The sequence below is a fragment of the Sturnus vulgaris genome, chromosome Z, assembly GCF_052056855.1.
Source record: "Sturnus vulgaris isolate bStuVul1 chromosome Z, bStuVul1.hap1, whole genome shotgun sequence".
Classification (NCBI taxonomy): Eukaryota; Metazoa; Chordata; class Aves; order Passeriformes; family Sturnidae; genus Sturnus; species Sturnus vulgaris.
This window is the reverse complement of record NC_142283.1, coordinates 52,296,617-52,316,111: the sequence shown is the minus strand read 5'-3', so window position 1 is coordinate 52,316,111 and position 19,495 is coordinate 52,296,617. Positions and strand designations below refer to the sequence as shown.

Sequence of the window (19,495 nt, the reverse complement as noted above, 5' to 3'; positions counted from 1 at the left end):
AGCTGTTCACCAGACAAATGAATGGAACAGCATGAACAACAGGGAAATCCTGAAGAACTCTTGAATGTTAATATGAACTACACCAGAAATCCAGCAAATTCATGAAACTAGTGTGGAAATTGAATGTTCAAATTGTATGATGGTATTTTAGTGTTCCGTCTAGGTCAGTGCACTTCTAGGGCTATTAGACACATGCAATTGGATTTATTGATTTTGCATAGGCTATGTGCCTTCAGATTGCTGAAGCCAAAGGACAACTGACATAGCACTTGACAGAATATCATGCTGTGAGTGATGATTTACCTATAAGGTACAACAACAGTCCTGGACATCTAAAGCAATAGTAGTGCAAGGTACCTGATGAGGTGAATTAGATGGCTAGTAATGATGAAACATCCTGAAAAATCCTGGAACCTGCTCATTTGAAAGAGCTTATACTTTACAAACCTAAGAACTGTGTGATCTAAATGAAGAAACCCAGAAAATGACCACCAGAATGAAGGCAGATTACCATTTTACATTCTCCTTCTTCCCACTCCTGCTCTGCCACTTAAATATTAAAAGAAAAAACAAAATTTCTAAATGTGTGAGAGGATTTCTGGCCTTGTATATTAGACAAATCTTTGTTACTTTAAAAAATTTACTCAGAAATCTCCAGCAAAAGGAAGAGATTTATTTGTTGTCTTGTGTACTTAGAACATCATCAAGTATCTAGAGATACTACTTAATGAGGAAGAGAGACTAATATGGAAATATCTCAATGCTTGCAAATCCTAACTGGTCATCTAGTATAATGTCTTGAGAAAAGCCTGTAGGAAATTGATCCTGTTCCACTTAAAGTGGCAAGCATACTTTAACATTGGAACAATTCCTATCCAAAAACGCTTCGGATTCCTAAAGTTAAAGAAATCCTTCATGATGCATTATGACTCACAGTGATTCATAATTTAGATCAAAAACTAAGGTTAAGATGCTTTAATGAACTATGTAGATGTATTGATTTTTTATAAGAGAGAAGAGTTTACCTTTGCTTTCTTAAACAGTTTTAAGCATCTGCCTCACGAGCTTAGAAATTTTTTAATTCAACACACTGACCTATTTGTAAAAATGCCAGGGGGAGAGAAAATTTAGAATTGTGGGTTTGGGGGATTTATTGTATAGCAGAGAAAGCAAGCTTGTGAAAATTGTGTGGAGTGTGAAGGAGACCTAAAGGAAGTGACACTAGGGGAGTTTTAATTAATGGTAAAACTCATCATGGTACAAACTGGAGGCATTATTTCAGTAATTCCTCAGAGACTAGGAAAGCATAGGTATGCAGGATCTTGTACTTCCTGAAAGAAACGAACAAACTAACTGATTTGGTAGGGACACTTCCTAGTCATGTATTGACTAACACTGGCAATGATGATTAGCATTACCAGTCCCTAAATTGTAATTAAAACAATGATAAAGACATTTAGAAACCAAACCATGATTACACTGGATTTGGCTTTGTTTCTAGCCAAGTCAATAAAAGAAATCCGTAATTTTACCATGAAAGATCACATCCATTTGGGAGGGATATATAATGTACTATAAGCAGTATTCACTATAGTCACAAGTAGACAAGTCTGCATGGTACAAATAACCTAGAAGAATAATATCACTTTGTTTTCTTATCTGCATAAAGGCATAAATATTGCTTATTACCCCTGTCCTCTCAAAACTTATTAATGTTGAAGAATAAGGCTTATTCTTTTCTGGGTTGTCCTTCATCTCCCTTGTGTAATGAATCCCAACCAGTGTTCTGCAATGCTATCTCCTCAGCAGGCCATAGAAGATTTTAGGCACACAAGAAAAGTGGGATTCAAGTATTCCAATACATTCATTTTGTCTGTCTTTCAGATTAGGGGATCATAAAGAACTCAACTTCTGTTTACTCGTGACTTTGGAAAGACGAGAATTTCTTTCCCTCTGTTTACTAGGCTCTAGTAAACTCATTTGTCTTCATGATAGTATTGGGGCACTACTTGGCTTGCAGTAAGGACTTGCAACTTTTGTCAGTATTTTACATCTTTGTTACATAAATAATAATATTTAATCTCCAAAAAAATTCATATTACAAAAATGAAAATCTAAAATACTAATGGAATTTATAGAAAACAATTTATTAAATAAGAGATAAAAGGTATTATTTTTGGCCATCTGCTATAGACTCTAAAATACTGTAGAGAAAATATATAAAAAAACCAAGAATATTAAAAAGCCCATGCTGGATTATTCCTAACCACTGTGCAAGCTGTTTTCATCTGCATATCAATTGCAAAGGAATTGAGGGAAGTCATCACATCAAAAATATGCACTAAGTTCTGAACTTAGAATTCATCAACTGAAACCTCAATGATTTCTTTGACAGGAAAAACTTCTAAACACCACTTTCTATTCCATTCTCTTTCTTGAGACATCTGCCTTTTTTTTTGCCTCATCTTGATTGCTACTAATGTGCCACTGAGGTGTAACTACCTTGTTTACAGCTAATAATTCCCACCAAAGAAAAAGCCTCACATTTAATTTCTAGTGGAAAAAATATCAGATGTAGCAGCTGTGATAAGGCTTCTCCTATGCCTTCTGTGTACAGCACTGACCAGACTGCTTTTATGCTGCATTTAGAGGCATTAATAAGTGAAAAAAATCACGTGTTTCCACATATTTCTGAAGAACTGTTTCTGTATAAATGGAATATCACAGAACAGTTCCCATTTCATAAAGCAGTTTTGTTCCTTTTTAGATCTTCTATTTGATTACATTCTATGATAGTTCACCTCTGAAATATTGTTTGAATATACACATTCACCACAATCAAAAATCAGCTTTACGAAAAAGAAAAGATCTGCATATAATTTGTTTTTAAGCTTTGTTTACTTACCTGCAATGAACAGAAATTGGTCCATCCTGACCAAATTGCTCTTTCGTTTTATGCACTTGGCCTATGAAGTCAATAAATCCTTCTCCAGACTTTGGCACTCCTTGTTCTGGCCAGTCAGTGAACTGGAACTGCCTCACTGTTCGGGACTGACCATCCTTTAACAAAAGACACAAATAATGTATCACAAAAGCACGTTGCTGTGGCTTAAAGTCGGTCAGCCAACATTAAAGACAACCAAAAAGTAAGGATGTTGAGAGGAGCTAGGGAATGGCTAAGATCACATTTATGGAAACTCTTTCAACTGCAGTACTCCTGTCTGAAACTTTTGCATTGGCCTGGAAGTGTTATTGTTAGTTTCATTAACAATATTGCATGGAGTCTATTCACGTGGCATAGGAGAGTTGTCTCGCATTCTGATGGTGTAAAAAGTGTGCCTGAGGCCAAAGCCATAACAACTCCACCAGGGTAAATCACTTTTTAGGTATGTTATGTTTTGAATCCTGTGGACTACAAGTTCCTTTACATACCGATCAGGTAGAATAAGGTCATCTAATCTGACTTTCCATTTCTGAGATATGCTCAACTACTTCACAGCAGGAATATCTTTACTGATAAGACTTGTTTAGTCATTGCCCTCCTTGCACATTTTGTCTTTAATAGTAAGCTGCTTTCTATGAGGTGAACATTTTTCCTGGAAGAAGATGGATAAACAAGCCAGTTGTTTAACAAATTTACCTTCAATAATGGTTCATTTAACTCACTAACAGCTTGGAGTTAGTTAAAACCAAGAGGAAGAGCTTCCTTTCTCAAAACAAGCCATCTGAAGCTCTTCAATCCCCGGGGCTAGGAATTTTAACAGCATTTCTTTAAAGTGCAGAATACAGCATCATAGTTATTTTTCATATTGGAACTACTAAATGCCAACTTGTACTATTTAATGTGTAAAAAGTCAGGACACAAAAATGAATACAAATGGACAAACCAAATTTGTTCTGCATTTTCAAATATTCATAATTTTGACACTGTCAATCTGCACAGCTGAAATGTTCAAAATCATGTCAATATGAGCTACTGATGTTAACTGGTGCCTCTAGATACTATATTTTCTAAGCATACACCCTGTCATGTCTTCAAAATGGTCTTCTATTAAGTGAAAGTCATGAAAAACTGAAATTTCTTTTAAGTAAAACTCATGAAAAATTGGAATTATTACTGGACCGTCCCCTCAAAAATTAGGAAGTTATGCTGGAGGCAAGAACGATCTTCCTTAGAACACAAGCATTCAGCTGTTACAGACCGTAGAAATTATATGGAAATAGTTTTAAATATAACCAATGAAACCCCAATACTTTGCTTCTGCATTTCCTCTGGTTCTGTGGGATTTTGCCTCCCATGTCTCAGATGAGTGAAGAAAACAGAAAAAAATGTGTGTGTGTACCAGCAACTAATCCATATTGTCTACATCCACTAGAGCACTGTGACAACTTAGTAGACTGTATCAGTCTGTATCTGTGAAACACTTTTCTCCACTTAAACAAATATGTAATGTTTGAAAATATTCACCCAACTCGATTTCTTGTGTGCATAAACAAAAAGAGCTAAATGTTTACTTCCAAAATGGAATTTTGTAAATACAAACATCTGATAATGGTCTCTGTAATCCCATTTTCTTCCAAAAAAACCAAAATGAAATTGCAGCCTCTAGATAGCCTTAGGCACATGATATAAATTTATCAAGAAGACACAAGTACAGGTTGTATTCTGTTCAAAATAACTTTCCATTCTTCTAAAGTAAAGAAAGAAAACCTGACATCTGACTTGTAACATGTTGTTGAGGAGAAGGCAACTCTTCAGCAATTTCTGACCCTGATACACTTACACTAAATAACAGTAACTTTTTCCAGTTAGAAAATGTAGGAAAGACACTAATTTACTTAAGTCCAGTCTGTCATTGGAAAGTTAACACATTTCTCTGTCATAAATAGATCTAATGGTAAATATTTATTTTTTGGTGTGTATATATCAACTGTATTAGTATGTTTCATGATTTCAATAACTCAGTATTCCAATGCAAGTCTGTGAGATGACAATAACCTCTGTTATTTAATGTTATTTAATGAGCAGAGAAGCAAAGTTACTTAGTCTATGTTAGACTAGCATTAAAGCATATTGGGAACTGCTCTGTAATTTCTTACAGTTCCCTCTGCTACTGACATTATAAAGAGTGTTGATTTCTTTTAATGAGATTCTTGCCAACAGCAGTCCAGATACAAATACCAAATTTTATTAAAATCTTTACTTTCAAATACTGTGACAGTTTGCACAGTTAGTTATCAAAATAAGTACTTTCATATCCCCATGTGGCACAGAGGGCTTTTAATGTATCATCCTGTTTAGTGGCCGACCATTCGGATTTATTCTTCCTCCTCACAGGGGATATTCAATTGTCTTTTGATTAGGCTTTAGAATTTATAATACTCTCTTACAGCCATCACTAATAGTTTAGCCTTAAATAAGACTGACCCAACATATTGACCTCTTGAGTTTCCAGAGAAAGTGAGTACAAAGCAGTCAGAAGCAATAACTTGGAACAGTTACAGAGGTCAATTTCACCTTAAGACAACTCACAGTTCAGTTTCAGAAATAACAGAGTTCCACACCAGACACTTGCTGCTGGCACCTGCACAGGTACAGTGCCTCATTTTTGTCCCTGTGCAGCAACTTGGCCATCTTGGCTCTGCCAGATCATGGACGGATTTGGACGTGGGAGGGAGAGAGGATGTTTGCCCTCACTCCAGCATTTATTCTCCTTTGAGTGCAACAATTTAGTCAAATTATCTCAATTCCTGGGTGTGACAGCCACAAAAGCCTAACTAGAGGAAAACAATAATGTACATTTTGGTAAGTATTTCTCACTTCTTCTAGTAAATTTGGAAGGAGCTATAGTTTTTCAGCACAACTAGAAAATTAAGGATGGTGCTGTCAGCTCACTGACATTGGACCATCAAGATAAAGAGGTTTTTAAAATTTGAGAAGCAATAACATGTGATAGTAAGATGTCATACCAGGACTTTCACAGTGCTTAATGCTGTCTAAAAGAGGTTTGCTAATATCATGTCAAATAAAATTAGTTCTAAATTTAATTATTTAATTATTTGACCCCTTTTTACTGGTTTTATAGCTATAGGTAAGCAGACTTTCTTAAATATTCTACTTCAAGAAACAAGTACTTGAAAGAACTTTTTAAAAGTATTAAATGTTTGGAGACACTTCAATTACAGCTATGGCTTTTTGTTATAGCTGCAATTTTGTGATCAGAGTTTTGTGAACTGTGTCACATAATAATTCTTCCAACTCTAGACAGATTTTTAATAGAAAATCAATTAAAACTATCAGGATATCTGCAGTGAAATTGGATTTGACTATCTCTGCTTAGAAGTGTATTTAAAGACTGATGCTAGGAGCCTGTTCTCCACATTTCTTAAGCACAAATAGGTTAGAAGCTATGAGTTATATGATCCTTACAACATTTCAAATAGTATATGAAAATCAGATGCAATGATCTTCACTTTCTTTACAAAAACCTACACCTAAATCTCATTTGCCAAACTAAAGGTTCATATGCTGACTTGATACAATGTTAGCAATACTGTCCAATTTTACTTGAAGTTCACATTAAAAACGTCTAGCTAACCATAAGGAAATCTAATATTTCAGATGCTGTCAGGCAACTCTGAGTAGCCACTCATGTTATTCCTGGACACTACATCCTGCCATTTTGCTTGAACAAGTTCTATGCCACAGTGCCTAGAGAAACAGAGGTTGACAGTACGTTTTCCTGCCATGCAGACTGAACGGCCGGAAATCAAGTCTGAGAAATGCCAAATGCATATTAAAAGTTTATGTATGTTTAATCTTATATGAGTACTCAGTTTTGGACTCAGGAATTCAGATAAGAAATGAAGTATGAAAATGAGGATGCTAAGGTCACAGCTGCATGTATCTACTCTGCAGATATACTAGAGAGCTGAAAATACACTATATGAAAAATCAAATTATAATGTGCAAAGCTTGTCCAGCTTTTCTTATGAATGTCATTTGCTCTGCATTTTTAAAATCTAAGTGTATTAACCTTCATACTCACTCAGCCTCAAGGGTGCTGCAAAACAACAAAACAACAGTCTATGTGGCAAAAATGGTATGCAATAATGATCAAGGGGAAAAATGTGGAAAAAGGAAGAAAATGGTCCTAAAATATTCTAATGTATTTTGGCACAAATCGTTCAGAACTATAAAATTATGCTAGATCTGAATGGAGTCAATCATTCCTACATAAATACTCCACTTATTTAAAAATAACTTCATCTAGTTTTTTATTGTTGCTTGTAGAAAGTGTATCTCTAGGGCTTTCTTAATACTAATAAAAATTTTAAACCCGTCAAACATAGAAAAGGAAAGAAACAGACATTTACTTTTAAACTTATGGGAACAAGTGTAATGCTATGTTGACTTACCCTTGCATCTGTGACCTTGAATTCCCTCAGAATATACTGTGGCATGTTGTACTCTGCCATTGGATCTACCACAAAATACTGATACCTGGCTGAGCGCTCTGCAGGCCAGTACTGGTGGCATTTTTCCTACGAAATAGCAAAGAAAAATACATTTCCTGTTACTTGAGAGCACTACCATAAACTGGTATAAACCTTTTTTTAGTCAGCTAATATAATACTCTTGGAAAGTGCCAATATTGACAGGAACATGAGATACTTGTGTTGGTGTATAGTAAAATATTATCTTTACTGCATTGCAAAGGGTTTCTCATTGGTTGCTGTGTATCTGAACTTTCTTATACTTCTGCTCAGTTTTACCGTCTATCAGTGACAAGAGCTATCCTTAATCTAATTTTCAATGGAAAATTTTCATCTCAATTTAAATCTTGATACCACTTCTAGTTTACTTCCTTTTTTCTTATTGGAGCAAGTCCCCCCAGCATCAGTCATGACTCTATCTCTGCATCCACTAGCCATGTCCTGAATAATCTCTATTCTCTCAGACACATGGCTAACTCAGACAGATGCCAGCTTTCTCTTGACGGAATCCTGTCCAGATAGTAGACTGCTTCATTCTTTCCAGTAGACAGAGTACCAATGAAATGAGTTTAGAACTGTAAACTGGGGGCTGAAACTTTAATGTGCAGCACAGAACACACAGAAGACATACAGATCTAAAAAATACCACACTTCCTTCTAACATTTTTACTAGGAGATGCTGCAAAAGACAAATTTCCAAATAAGAGATCTTTGTTTTTCAACAGACAGCAATGGTCTCTCTGCATACCTCAGAACATCAGCATGCAAACTTCCTCAATCTCAGTGTGTCCCACAAGAACCCCATGTCTAGCTGGTCTACTGCAACATATCAACAGATTGGAAAAACTCATAACTAGTGACCAGGAAAGCCACTCCTATTTCAAAAGGAAAAGGAACCAAAATTCTCATCTTTAGATATTCCTAACAATGAAGTATTTTAATGAAAAGAGGAGCTGTAACCAACATTTTGTAAAGGAATATTACAGCAGTACTTACTCTGCCCATTTCTCGTAGCTTAGTGAGCATGACCACAATTGTAGAATTATGCTCCCAGAGCATTCTCCAAAAGTCTTCAGTTGTTTCTGCTAAAGGACCCTGTGTAGCTATGTAAGCTTGTTGTTGTCTACGTTAAAAAAAAGTAAATTAAGAGTATTATTTTAACAACAAAAGTGGATTTATACTCATGTTCTTTGCTTATATGAAAACATTATCTGGAGGGAAAATGTATATACTGTTAATAATGAGCACATTAAAACCTTATTAGGATTGTTTAATCAAACTATGGCTTCTTATTTTTAGAACTTTGAGAGGAAAATTACTCTGTTAATGTTATGATGTATGACTTTATCATTATTATTTAAATTTTAATGCAACTCTAATTGCTCAATTTTGTGTGCTGTAAAAAGCACTTAAGAAACACTTAGTTGTGCTGGTTCATTTTGTAGAAATAACTGTCTAACAATCTATTAAGTTTAGGAATTATAGCATCAAGCAGTTTCTTTATTAACTTCATTTCAACAGTCTGATGCCTCCAGCAAAAGTAAGACAGGAAGAAAATTTGGGAATGGAGTGTGAATTTCCAGGCCCTAATATCCTACAAGTGGAAGCTACCACCAACTTGATAAAAGACTGGATCAACAGCTTTGTAAGATGACGACCAGTTTGTGTTGTTCTTGCTTCTTTCAAGCAACAGAAACACCCTTGTGGGTGATAGTGGAGATGAAGTTTATTTTTTGTTGTGAGCTGAGTCTCAGAAAATTATCTCCGTGGATGTGAACACTCAGGCACACCTAAAATATGGCAAACATAGGCAAACTATGCAATTTCCATTTCATGCCTTTTTCAACCAGCTGCTTTAAGTCAGCTGAGGGCATATTGCTCCATGTTGTCACAAAGATGCTGGTGGGCTGCACATCTGTTTACAGGCAAAAGGCTTTTGGTGGTTAGGTCAAGTCTTAGACAGGGTTCCAAAACCACAGGTTGTCACCTTGTCATATGGAGTATATCTCCTGTATCTTATTTCTCTATATCCTTTTAAGCAGAATAATTGTTACTAATAATTACTAATAGTTGCTAATAAAATTAACTTTCAGCACGTAAAGCATACTAGAACTCTCGGTGGCTTAAACACCTGTAAAAATAACATGTTTAAGATTCTATGTAATTTTAAACCTTTTGTATATTACATGGGGAAAAAATATAAACCTTTCATTAAAATTAAAAAAACCACCCAATCAAACATGCCCTGAACAGATTAAAAAACCCCCAACAACTAGATTTGAATACTAAGTTTTGTTATTTTCAACGCAAGTACAGAAACAATTTTGTAAACTTTTGAAACAGTACAGGTAAGAACACATCACTATTTGTACCTGTATCCGTCAATGAAACTGGCATTAATATAATCAGAGCCTTCTACTCCTCGGATAGGCTGCAAACATACCCTTGTGGATTCATATGGCATAATATTGACAAGGCGATTTTTGAATTTATTACATGGAAGATTGGCACTGATGAATCTTGAAGTGTGAGCCTTAGAGCTAGCAAGACGCTGTTGAAAACAAATTAGAAGAATTAAGGCCATGTATAACAAAGAGAAGTGACATTATCAGGTTTTATCACCTTTGGTCAATAGCCATCAATGAATAATTTCAACTTCAGATGCTTACTTTTCCATATTGTATTGCATTATGTAAATATTTGTAAAGCTTCTTTAATACCTAATACAAGTACAATGTCTGCTCCATTAGTGCATTTGGACAAATTCCAGTATTAAATCACTACACAAACACGTATTTCAAAATATAATATCAATAAAGGAACAGCATGATTAAATTACCCTCAACTGAATGGTTCTTGTCCAGACACCCATTGAGAACGTAATTGTACTTTTTAGAAAGAACCATCTTCCTAATTTAAAATTTTAGTCTAATGGTGTATTTTATCTTTTGATTACTGGAAACAACTGATGGACAACAGAGCAGCTTTATTGTTAGACCATTTGATTTTGGTTACCCACAACATAAAATCCCAGTACCTTAAATTCCAGTTCCATTCCTGTGACATTCTCGCCTGTTTCTATCTGTGTCAGCTTCTGGATATATGCATACAGGTTTCTGGCTGGCACTTCGGTATTTCCACATGTCACTGCTTCCAGCAGTGCATCATGGATAAAGATGTATTGGTCCTCAGTTTGAACCATGTAATTCCTCTGTGCTCTCATTAGAGTTACGTGGCCATAAATATCTACAGTCTTTTCATGCTTTATTCTCTCTAACATGGCATCTATCACAATGAAACAGCCAGTCCTGCCGACTCCAGCACTAAAAGAAACGAACATGGGAGAGAAAACATGGACTGTTTCATTCACCGTGCTTACTTGTACGTCATTCAAGTTTTAAAGTTTTGTTATGCTGATTTAAACAGCACATGCTGCTGAATATGAACATCAGCTTTTATGAAAGAGGTTGGTGCCCTGAAACAAGTAAACTCCTTAAACATCCATTACAAGCAGTTGAGAACACAGAATGCTTTCATATAAGATCTTTGCATCTTGCAATTTCAGGTTTGACTAAAACAGAAATAAAACACCTTTCAACATATTCTCCAAATGTATGTTCTTAAAAATAGAAATTACTGGAGATGAAGTACCCTCTAAGAATGCAAGCTTTATTTGTAGTGTGATTTCTAAGTCATTAAACATGTTGTTGCTATTCTCTTTACAGAGGTACTTATACTGGCAAACAATAATCTAATAGAAAATGAATCTTACATACTTCTCTCACACTTTGGTGGTAAACTTTCCACCCAGCTTTCCACCCCTGCTGGTGGGGCTTCTATTAACACAGTTTGTTCTATCCTCTGCTGTTTCACTTGGCTAGGACATACTGTTAGTCTTTGCAATGCAGACCCATGACTAGATAGCTTTGCTAGCTGTAGGCTGGGGAAAATCCAACTGCTTGGACACCAACTGTACTGAATCAAATCAGACCACCTTTCTGCAGCCATGTGTATGATTGAACTTTACAAGGTTTTGTTTCAACTACTTGCACACACATAGCTAAACAAAGTTGATGTGTAAAATTTGATGGGGTTTGTACATAGTTTTTCTGTCCAGGATCACATCATGCCTGTTACAATGAATGATAGTTTCAGGCTTTCTAAATGCCTAACTTTTTTCAGTTAGTGATTGAAAATTAAGTACATAGTATAGCAAACAACAGTTTATAAACCCTCAAGAGACTGAGATTAGCTAAATTAAGAATATTTAAGAACTCCATGAACTGCAATTTTTTGAGTAAAACAGAAACAAACAAAAATAATTATAACCCAGATTCTAGACGACAACTACATAGAAGCCAAAACTTCTCACAGTTTCTGTATTTTCCAGAGATACTAAATATTGTAAGTTCACCCTAAAATCAATACTCAAGGTCAAACATTTATTTCTTGCATGACACCTTAAGAATCTTTGCCAATTACCAGCAAGTTGAATTTCCTTATAACCAAATCAGAAGGAAGTACAGAACAGAAAGCTATTTTATCTAACACGAGGTAAGTCTTCCTTTTAAGATAGCAGATTTACATATTGTTAATTATGTATTTTTGCAATGGATTACTCCTCCAAGCAGCAGATCCTCTTCAAAGAGCTGAGGAATTGTGCTAACAGACCAAATGCATCAATTTCAAGTTTTTTAGATGCTGCTCTGACAAGAATTAACCCGTATTCTGAGTTTAAGAAAATTTACCTAACAGTGATATTTATCAGTGGGACTTGTGGAGAAAGAAAAGAGAAGCAAAATGATAGCTATCCTAACTAAACTGTAGTTCATTTACCTTGTGTAATAAAACCTCTGCATTACAGAAAAATCTGCTGACATTAACATTGCCAAAAATCATGGAAAAAACCCCAAAAAGCCGTCTCACTATTGTGATTTTCTTTGATTTTTTTTTTTTTTGTTGCTGTAATGCAAATCAACAGAAGTAGCATACATTAGTATGTCAGATTGGTTTATATCAAGTTTTAAACCATTCCCTCAATGATTACTCTTCACATTCAGTTTTTATCAGTTTAGTAAGTGTGGGCCAAGTGAGAAATATGAAAGTTTGGCAGTGCAGATTTTCTCAATAATCTAGAATATGGTTCTTCCTATAATGTATTAAACTGCTGTTCCAACTTCATGTTTATAACTGGATAAGCCGTTTTTCAGATTGAACATCAAAAAGGTCACAGTTGCAGACCACAACTGCAAAATCACAAGCCAGTTAAGAGCTTGCACCTTTAGCTGAAATGAACAATTTACAGTTCTTCTTTTCATGTCTTTTACTATCATTTGTATATTTATTTTTTCCATGACCAAACTCAGAGAGTAATAGTTATTAGCATACTCTAGCACAGAAGATATTTGCTAGTCTACAGGTTCATGCAGAAGTTGGGAAGATCATGAAAGCAGATCCAAACACACTCTTTTGCACTCATTTCATGGTAAGGAACGAGCTGACACACAACATTTATGCAGGCATTTGGCTTCACTGGGCTCCTGATACACTCTGGACCATTTTATTCAGCAAGATATTTTTACTCTTTTAAGGTGTTCACTAAATTCTAGTTCTGCCCATTATAAAGGAGCTGTGAGTCTACCAACTACTCTTTTGACTTTCCACATAAAAATGGAACCAGTGCTATTTCTCTTTGAAATGTGCCCTTCCTGCCCCCAATACCTTCTAACTCCAAACTAAAATAGCTTATTATATAAAAGAAACTATCCTACCCTAATTTTTCTTCCCATTTCTCTTTCTTGTCTACCATCACACAGCCTTCTTAATATGGTGTGATACACTGCTGGGAAGCCACACAGTTTGAATCCTCACTATTAAGCCACTGAAATATATATATAAAAAAAATCCCTGTAGCTAACCATGATAATTCAGCTAATATGAATAATTTCACAAATTATTTCTACTTTCGTTATTGACTTTCTTGCCCTTTTGGTTTGCATCTTCTGATGTTGCTGTCAAACTTAGAATTTTCATTTTAGTTAGAGAAAGAACTATTACATTTTCAATCTGATAACCTATATATCTATTAAATAGACATGCCTACTAGGAAACTGGTACTGCTTCAAATATTGTCATTTACAGTATTATAACATTTGTTTTCAATTTCTAAAATCATGATTGACTCAGTCCCATGAGCTGAAACATGCCTAATGTCCTGTGATGCAATACAGCTACAATAGCTACAATTCAAAAAAGCGAAATGAAGAGGCATAAGGGGGACATTCTGAATCCAAATCACTGTATGGATGTGTTAAAGGTTGGCTTTTATGATTAATTTGTAGCTGCTTAAATGATGACCCTTTACTGATACTTCAGTGATTTGGCAAAGGAAGGCAATGTAATTACCAGTATTCACAGATCATTTAATTGGAAGCAAAGACAGTAAAATATGGACCAAAAATCATGTAGGACATTTTTGACTCATATCAGGGGAAAATTTTATTGAATATTACTGTTTCAGATTGAATGAAGCTTGCATTTATAAACTGAAAGTACATGAAATTGCTTGTGATATGGGATATATATGAAAAGGTCTGTATTTTATTGAGGAACTTCTAATGATTGATTAGATTCCAATCCCACAGAAATTCTGTAGTAGTTCTGACAAGAGCAATATTTAGATTATTTTCACATTTTGCAGTTAGGAAATTAGAGCAGAAAATCACCCCCCTGGCCAGGAAGCAGCAAAATAAGCCCCTTATAAAACCACTGAACATCCTTTTGAAAAGAAACATCTGATCAAAATAACATAAAGACCTTGTGCAAAGATGTAAATCGAAATTTTGTTTTAGAAGAGATACTGGATTGCTTCAAGAATTATATAGCAGCTTGTAAGAGATCTTTTGAGAATTTATCTGCAAGTGTACAGTGACTTTCTTTCCTTCTCACTATGGTTATGGTTGGATACCAGACAACAAGCACTTTCTTGGATGCAGTGCTTTATCAAAGACTTTACTGACTGAATTTTCTTCATTCCTACGCTATGCATGGAGGCAACCATATTTATCACTGAAGTCACATAAAATGTCTGAAAAAGAACATGGAATAAAAAAATTGGAAAACAGGAGAATATTTCATTACAAGTAGATGAAGTTCAGTCTAGAACTTTCCCTAATTTTCACAGATAGGAGACAAAAGCATGAGACAGTCACAACCCAAAAGCCAGCCTCATATATTTATTCTTTTATGGAGTTTTGATAAGATTTTTCCTTTCAGTCTTCACATTCTCAGAATTCTAGTATTACCATAAACTCTTCAAATATAACTGCCTCAGATTTAAGCCCATATTTTTTTGTAATATGCACCTGCAAAAGTATAATAATGTTCAGGAAGCAAATTTGTTCATTTAATCCAAAGTACAGCTCTGGAGAGATCAAGGATAAGAAGCTGTCTTACAAGACTGTAACTTTAACACAAACAAACTCAAATATTAAAACATAGAGAATCGAAACTCCCAAAAATTTCTCAAACAAATCCAATGTACAGAAAATAATTATTTACTATAATAATTTTAAAAGCTGAATTTTCCATGCAGGCTAAAAATTTAGCATTACTAATGTTCAACAAACCAAAAAAATTTAGGAGAACCTTCTAACAATGACATTCCATTAGAGCATTTCAAATCCTCTCGCCAGTCATAAATTAATGCTACATAGAGAAGATGAAATGAAAATGAGTTGCTCTTCACTTGCCAAAGAAGAATTAGGATCATGAAATGAAATTATGAGAATTTCAAACCAACAGGAAGTAATTTTTAAAGTAGTACATAATTAAATTGTGAAACACATTGTTACAGAATACCATGTATGACAAAAAGAAATTCAGAGAGGAAAGGATAAAGTAAAGGTTATTAACCAACATGTTACAGACACAACTTCCCCTACAGAAATCCTTTTATTACATTTCACTCGAATTTGGATAGGGACTCTGAAAAATAACGTTCTAGTCGTGTCCTGGGAGAGAAACTGAAATGCACTGTCTAAATTTGATGCTGTGATCCTACAATTATAAAAGGCATAAGCATTCAATTTCCCAGCTGTAAATCAGATATCTTAGAACTCTTCTTTTGAATCAACACTTCAGCCTCCAAGTACTTGACACCTTCAGGAACTATACCATTGAAGAAGAACACCGTTAATTTTGATACTTGCTTCTTCTTTCTTGAAAGGACAAATTATTATAACTATTCTACCTGCTTCTTTCCTGAAATCATGAATAGTTGGTGAAAAATATCTCTTATTGTTCTGCTTATGAGATGGAATAGCAGAAATTATACACAACTGAAAAGTTCACTGACCTTATTTCATACCATTTCTTTTTCTTATCATGGTTTCCTTGCAGAAATGATTGTTTATTATATATAACAATACATGCCATAATCCTGCTTTTCAGAGGATTTTTACATATATACTTTTCTTAATCACTATGTTACCTGATTTCTTCAATTACTTAGACATATAAAGAAAATACATTAAAATAAACTTTATTCTACTCTACTATTTTATCTGTGTACAAGGATTTACTGTGATTTTTTATTTCAAAATTAATTCGGTTCTCAGATACTCTTTTTCTTATCTTCCTACTTCTCTAAATACAATCTTGGATATGAATGTACTGATTCCTGTATTTATCGTCAGAGTAACTATCCTAAATACATCTTCTCTGTGATATTGGTTGAATTTCAGTGCATACTATAAATTTTTTGTACTATACAATGCCTTCTTGACATTATGCATTCCACTAAAGAAAGAATGATCTAAAATTGACTCAAATAGAGTTTAGAAGAAGAAAGTATTTTATGGTTAATTTTAAAAACACATCTTACTGTGACTTGTTACCTTCAATTAAAGGTAGACAGATAGATAGATAGATAGATAGATAGATAGATAGATAGATATAGGCCTGAACAACTGTAGTAAATACAGAAAACAATATTTTTATTTAGCAGAGGAAGTACACTGTGATCCTATCGTCAATAAATGTGAGGATTACAGCACAGCAGAGAAGTCAATGAACAAAAATTATACTGCTTGTTGCTAACAACTATTTGTTGCTTTCTTTGCAGTTCAACCTGCTTTGCATTCTCAGGATGGAATGTGTTAAGAAGTAGCTTCATACCTTTTAATATTTCTTTCGGTGCTTTGATTACATTTTCATGGAGAAGAGCCATTAGCCTATCAGTGAATAGGCTGAACTGATGCTATCTGAAAATGAATTAAAGATTGTGGGAAGAAATGTGTTCTGTAGTACTAGATAATTGGAAGACCTTGAAAGTACTTGCTAGCCACTAAAATGATTTCAAGTTTAAGAGTCCTCTTCTATTCCTATTGTGACCAACAAGTGCTTCTTTTCTAAAGAGCAGCTGCCCTTGGGATTTTTTCTGGTTGAGTTTTAGACTGATGAACAGTGATGAAGTGTGAGGTTGCCATCCAGACACAGGACTTCATCTAGTAAGTATGAAGTAAGATGTCATCACCAGGACTCTTTAGGCCACAGCGGACTTTTACATTGCTTTTTTTTCAAAGCACTTAATGAATCTGTCTACAAATCTCCTTTTTTTTTTTTTTAAATTTGTTCTCACTCTCCTACTCCTCTTCCCCTCTCTGAACACTTGGAAATAACCAGTAAATTAGTCCTGAACTTGAAGCTGATACAACTTTAGTAGTGGAGCTATTGTGTTGGATCTCCGTCTCAGAATGTATCTTCCTTTTCAATTGAAAACTGATATACCAAGAGGATACATTCAGAGGATGAGACAAACTTGATGTTTCCACCTCTAGATCTGGTTTAAACTGAATTGCTTTCCATACAGTATTAGGGCAGTGAGATGCTAGGCATGCTAGGCAGTAGAAAACAGTTTAAAAAGTCTGAGGCTTCTCTGATGAGCCCATATGAAGGCTACTCCTATTATTTTTAGATCAAGCAGTGAAAAAAATAAATACCCTTTTTAGTATCTGACAATACTTCACTGACTGCTGAAGAGCTTGATTACTGGTACTCATTACAACATTTCTTAACCTCTAAAATCTTTATACCAACATGAATTCTCTGTAATACAGAAAATCGGGTTGTGAAAGGTTAATACCACTAAGCATTTCATATTTCTTAATCACAACTTGTGATTTAGAGGTTAGACCTAATCTGTTTCTTTTTTTCCAGGATTTTGAACTTAGGAGCAAAAATTGTAGGCAAGTTATAATGGAAATAATGGGAGTTTTAGTGTAGAAGTTTCAAGGTAGCTGTAAAACGAGCTTGGATAGTATTAGGACATTAAAATTGTTTCTAAAATTCACATTAAAAAATAGACAACACAATGCAGAATTTACTTGGAACAGCAGTCACTGACAAAATCTGATAATAACTGATGAGACCCTGAATTAAGTCTATAAAAGTATGAAAAATGAGGAAAGATTAATATTCAGGGCAGAATACTGATTGGAAAGCCTCCATGAAAAGATAACAGGACTATTTTTAAAGCTGCATTTTACTTCTAGAGACACGGGGAGAGGATTTAAAGAGACTTTCATGCTGATTACTTTAGATAAAAATACAGCCTGTTTGAAGTTAGCCAAACATGCCGGGTAGCCAAGTTGATGCAATGTGTTCCAGCATACTCTGTGTCTATGGATATTCCGGAATTTAATGTAGGTACAGCTGGGAAGTCTCAGAGAGACCCCTTTCCAGAATTCAGCTATTGGGTTATAAAAATATTTTCACATTTCCTGCAGATGGCTGGATTATTTTCTTCACTCATAATTTTAATTCAGAATTCATTACGGACAGCTGCTGGCTCTGATAGAACCTAATTGCTCTTTTACTAGACTCAGCTGCAAGCAGTCAGATTTCCTTTTCCTTTGTAGAGTATATTATATATAAACATGGGTGGGGAGAAAAATAACCAATTAACTAAATACATATGGATAAAATGACTCACTAAGAGTGCTGATCAAATAATGTATCAAACTATAGCTTAGGTCAAAGGAAATTACAGGCCTTGTAGGACATGATAATATATATATGGAAATAATTATCAGCACCAACATATTTGTAATTTGAGATAATACATGGAAAAGACATTGCAATTGTTAAAAAATCTTACAGACAGTTATTACATTTTAATGAGGAGCAGGTTATTTCGCCCAGTGAAAAGTCATCAGTCTTCAGCAGACCTGCTCAATTGAAACCATTTGTTAGCCAAATCAAAGTCAGGCCTCAGTATGTCCACTGGGCAACTTAGAAGAAAATGTGGCATAATCATGGAATTATTTTTACTGCCTTACCTTGCCTTTTTATTATTAAAAAACAATCCCAGAGAATAGTTACTTTTACTCAAGTTACCAAAAAAGAGTACGTCACAAAAGGAGGGAACAAAGACAGCCAGCAAAAATGTCAAGGATGTGAAGATTCCCTTCACATCTTCCACATAGGAAATACTGGAATGGATGTTAGAATATTTTGCCAGTCCAGTTTTTTATGATGGATGAACTCAAGGAAAAGTTGAAGACATGTAAAACATGTAACAACATTAAATAACACATTTAAAAGCCTTTTATCCAAAGACATTTAGTGAAATGAAGGGAGGGACACATTCAAATTAAAGGTAAATATCTTCTAATGTATATGTCTGAAACTACTTAAAAAAGGAAAAAGATAGTCATACTGCCTGGTTTTGATTCTTTGAAATGTGTGTACAGTCGTGAATATAAGCAAAAAAGTATCCACCAGTTTCTCTAGGTAGCTAGAGGAATAAAGGGGAAAAGAATTGAAATCCTCATAAAGAAAGGCTAAACAAGTCACTAACTGCTTGCTGCTGGAGAGGAAACTTTACTGAAATATTGTTGACATTGGAGCTTTGTACTTTCCCCTGAAATTTCTGACATTTGCCATTGTCAGAGACAGGATACAAGCCTAGACAGAACACTGATTCTATCAAGTAATA

The 19,495-nt window shown here is 34.7% G+C and overlaps 1 protein-coding gene across 47 annotated transcripts in view; it reads right to left on the bottom strand.

Moving 5' to 3' along the window:
- Positions 1-19,495, bottom strand: part of PTPRD (protein tyrosine phosphatase receptor type D) — a 1,149,067-nt gene that overhangs the window by 7,466 nt on the left and 1,122,106 nt on the right. For all 47 annotated transcript variants that reach the window (XM_088156870.1, XM_088156871.1, XM_088156869.1 and 44 more), the window contains 5 exons: positions 10,535-10,820; positions 9,870-10,048; positions 8,494-8,620; positions 7,420-7,545; positions 2,906-3,060 (listed from right to left, as the gene is read on the bottom strand). In XM_088156870.1, coding sequence (XP_088012996.1) covers positions 2,906-3,060; positions 7,420-7,545; positions 8,494-8,620; positions 9,870-10,048; positions 10,535-10,820 — 873 coding nt within the window. The remainder of the gene's footprint in view (positions 1-2,905; positions 3,061-7,419; positions 7,546-8,493; positions 8,621-9,869; positions 10,049-10,534; positions 10,821-19,495) is intronic.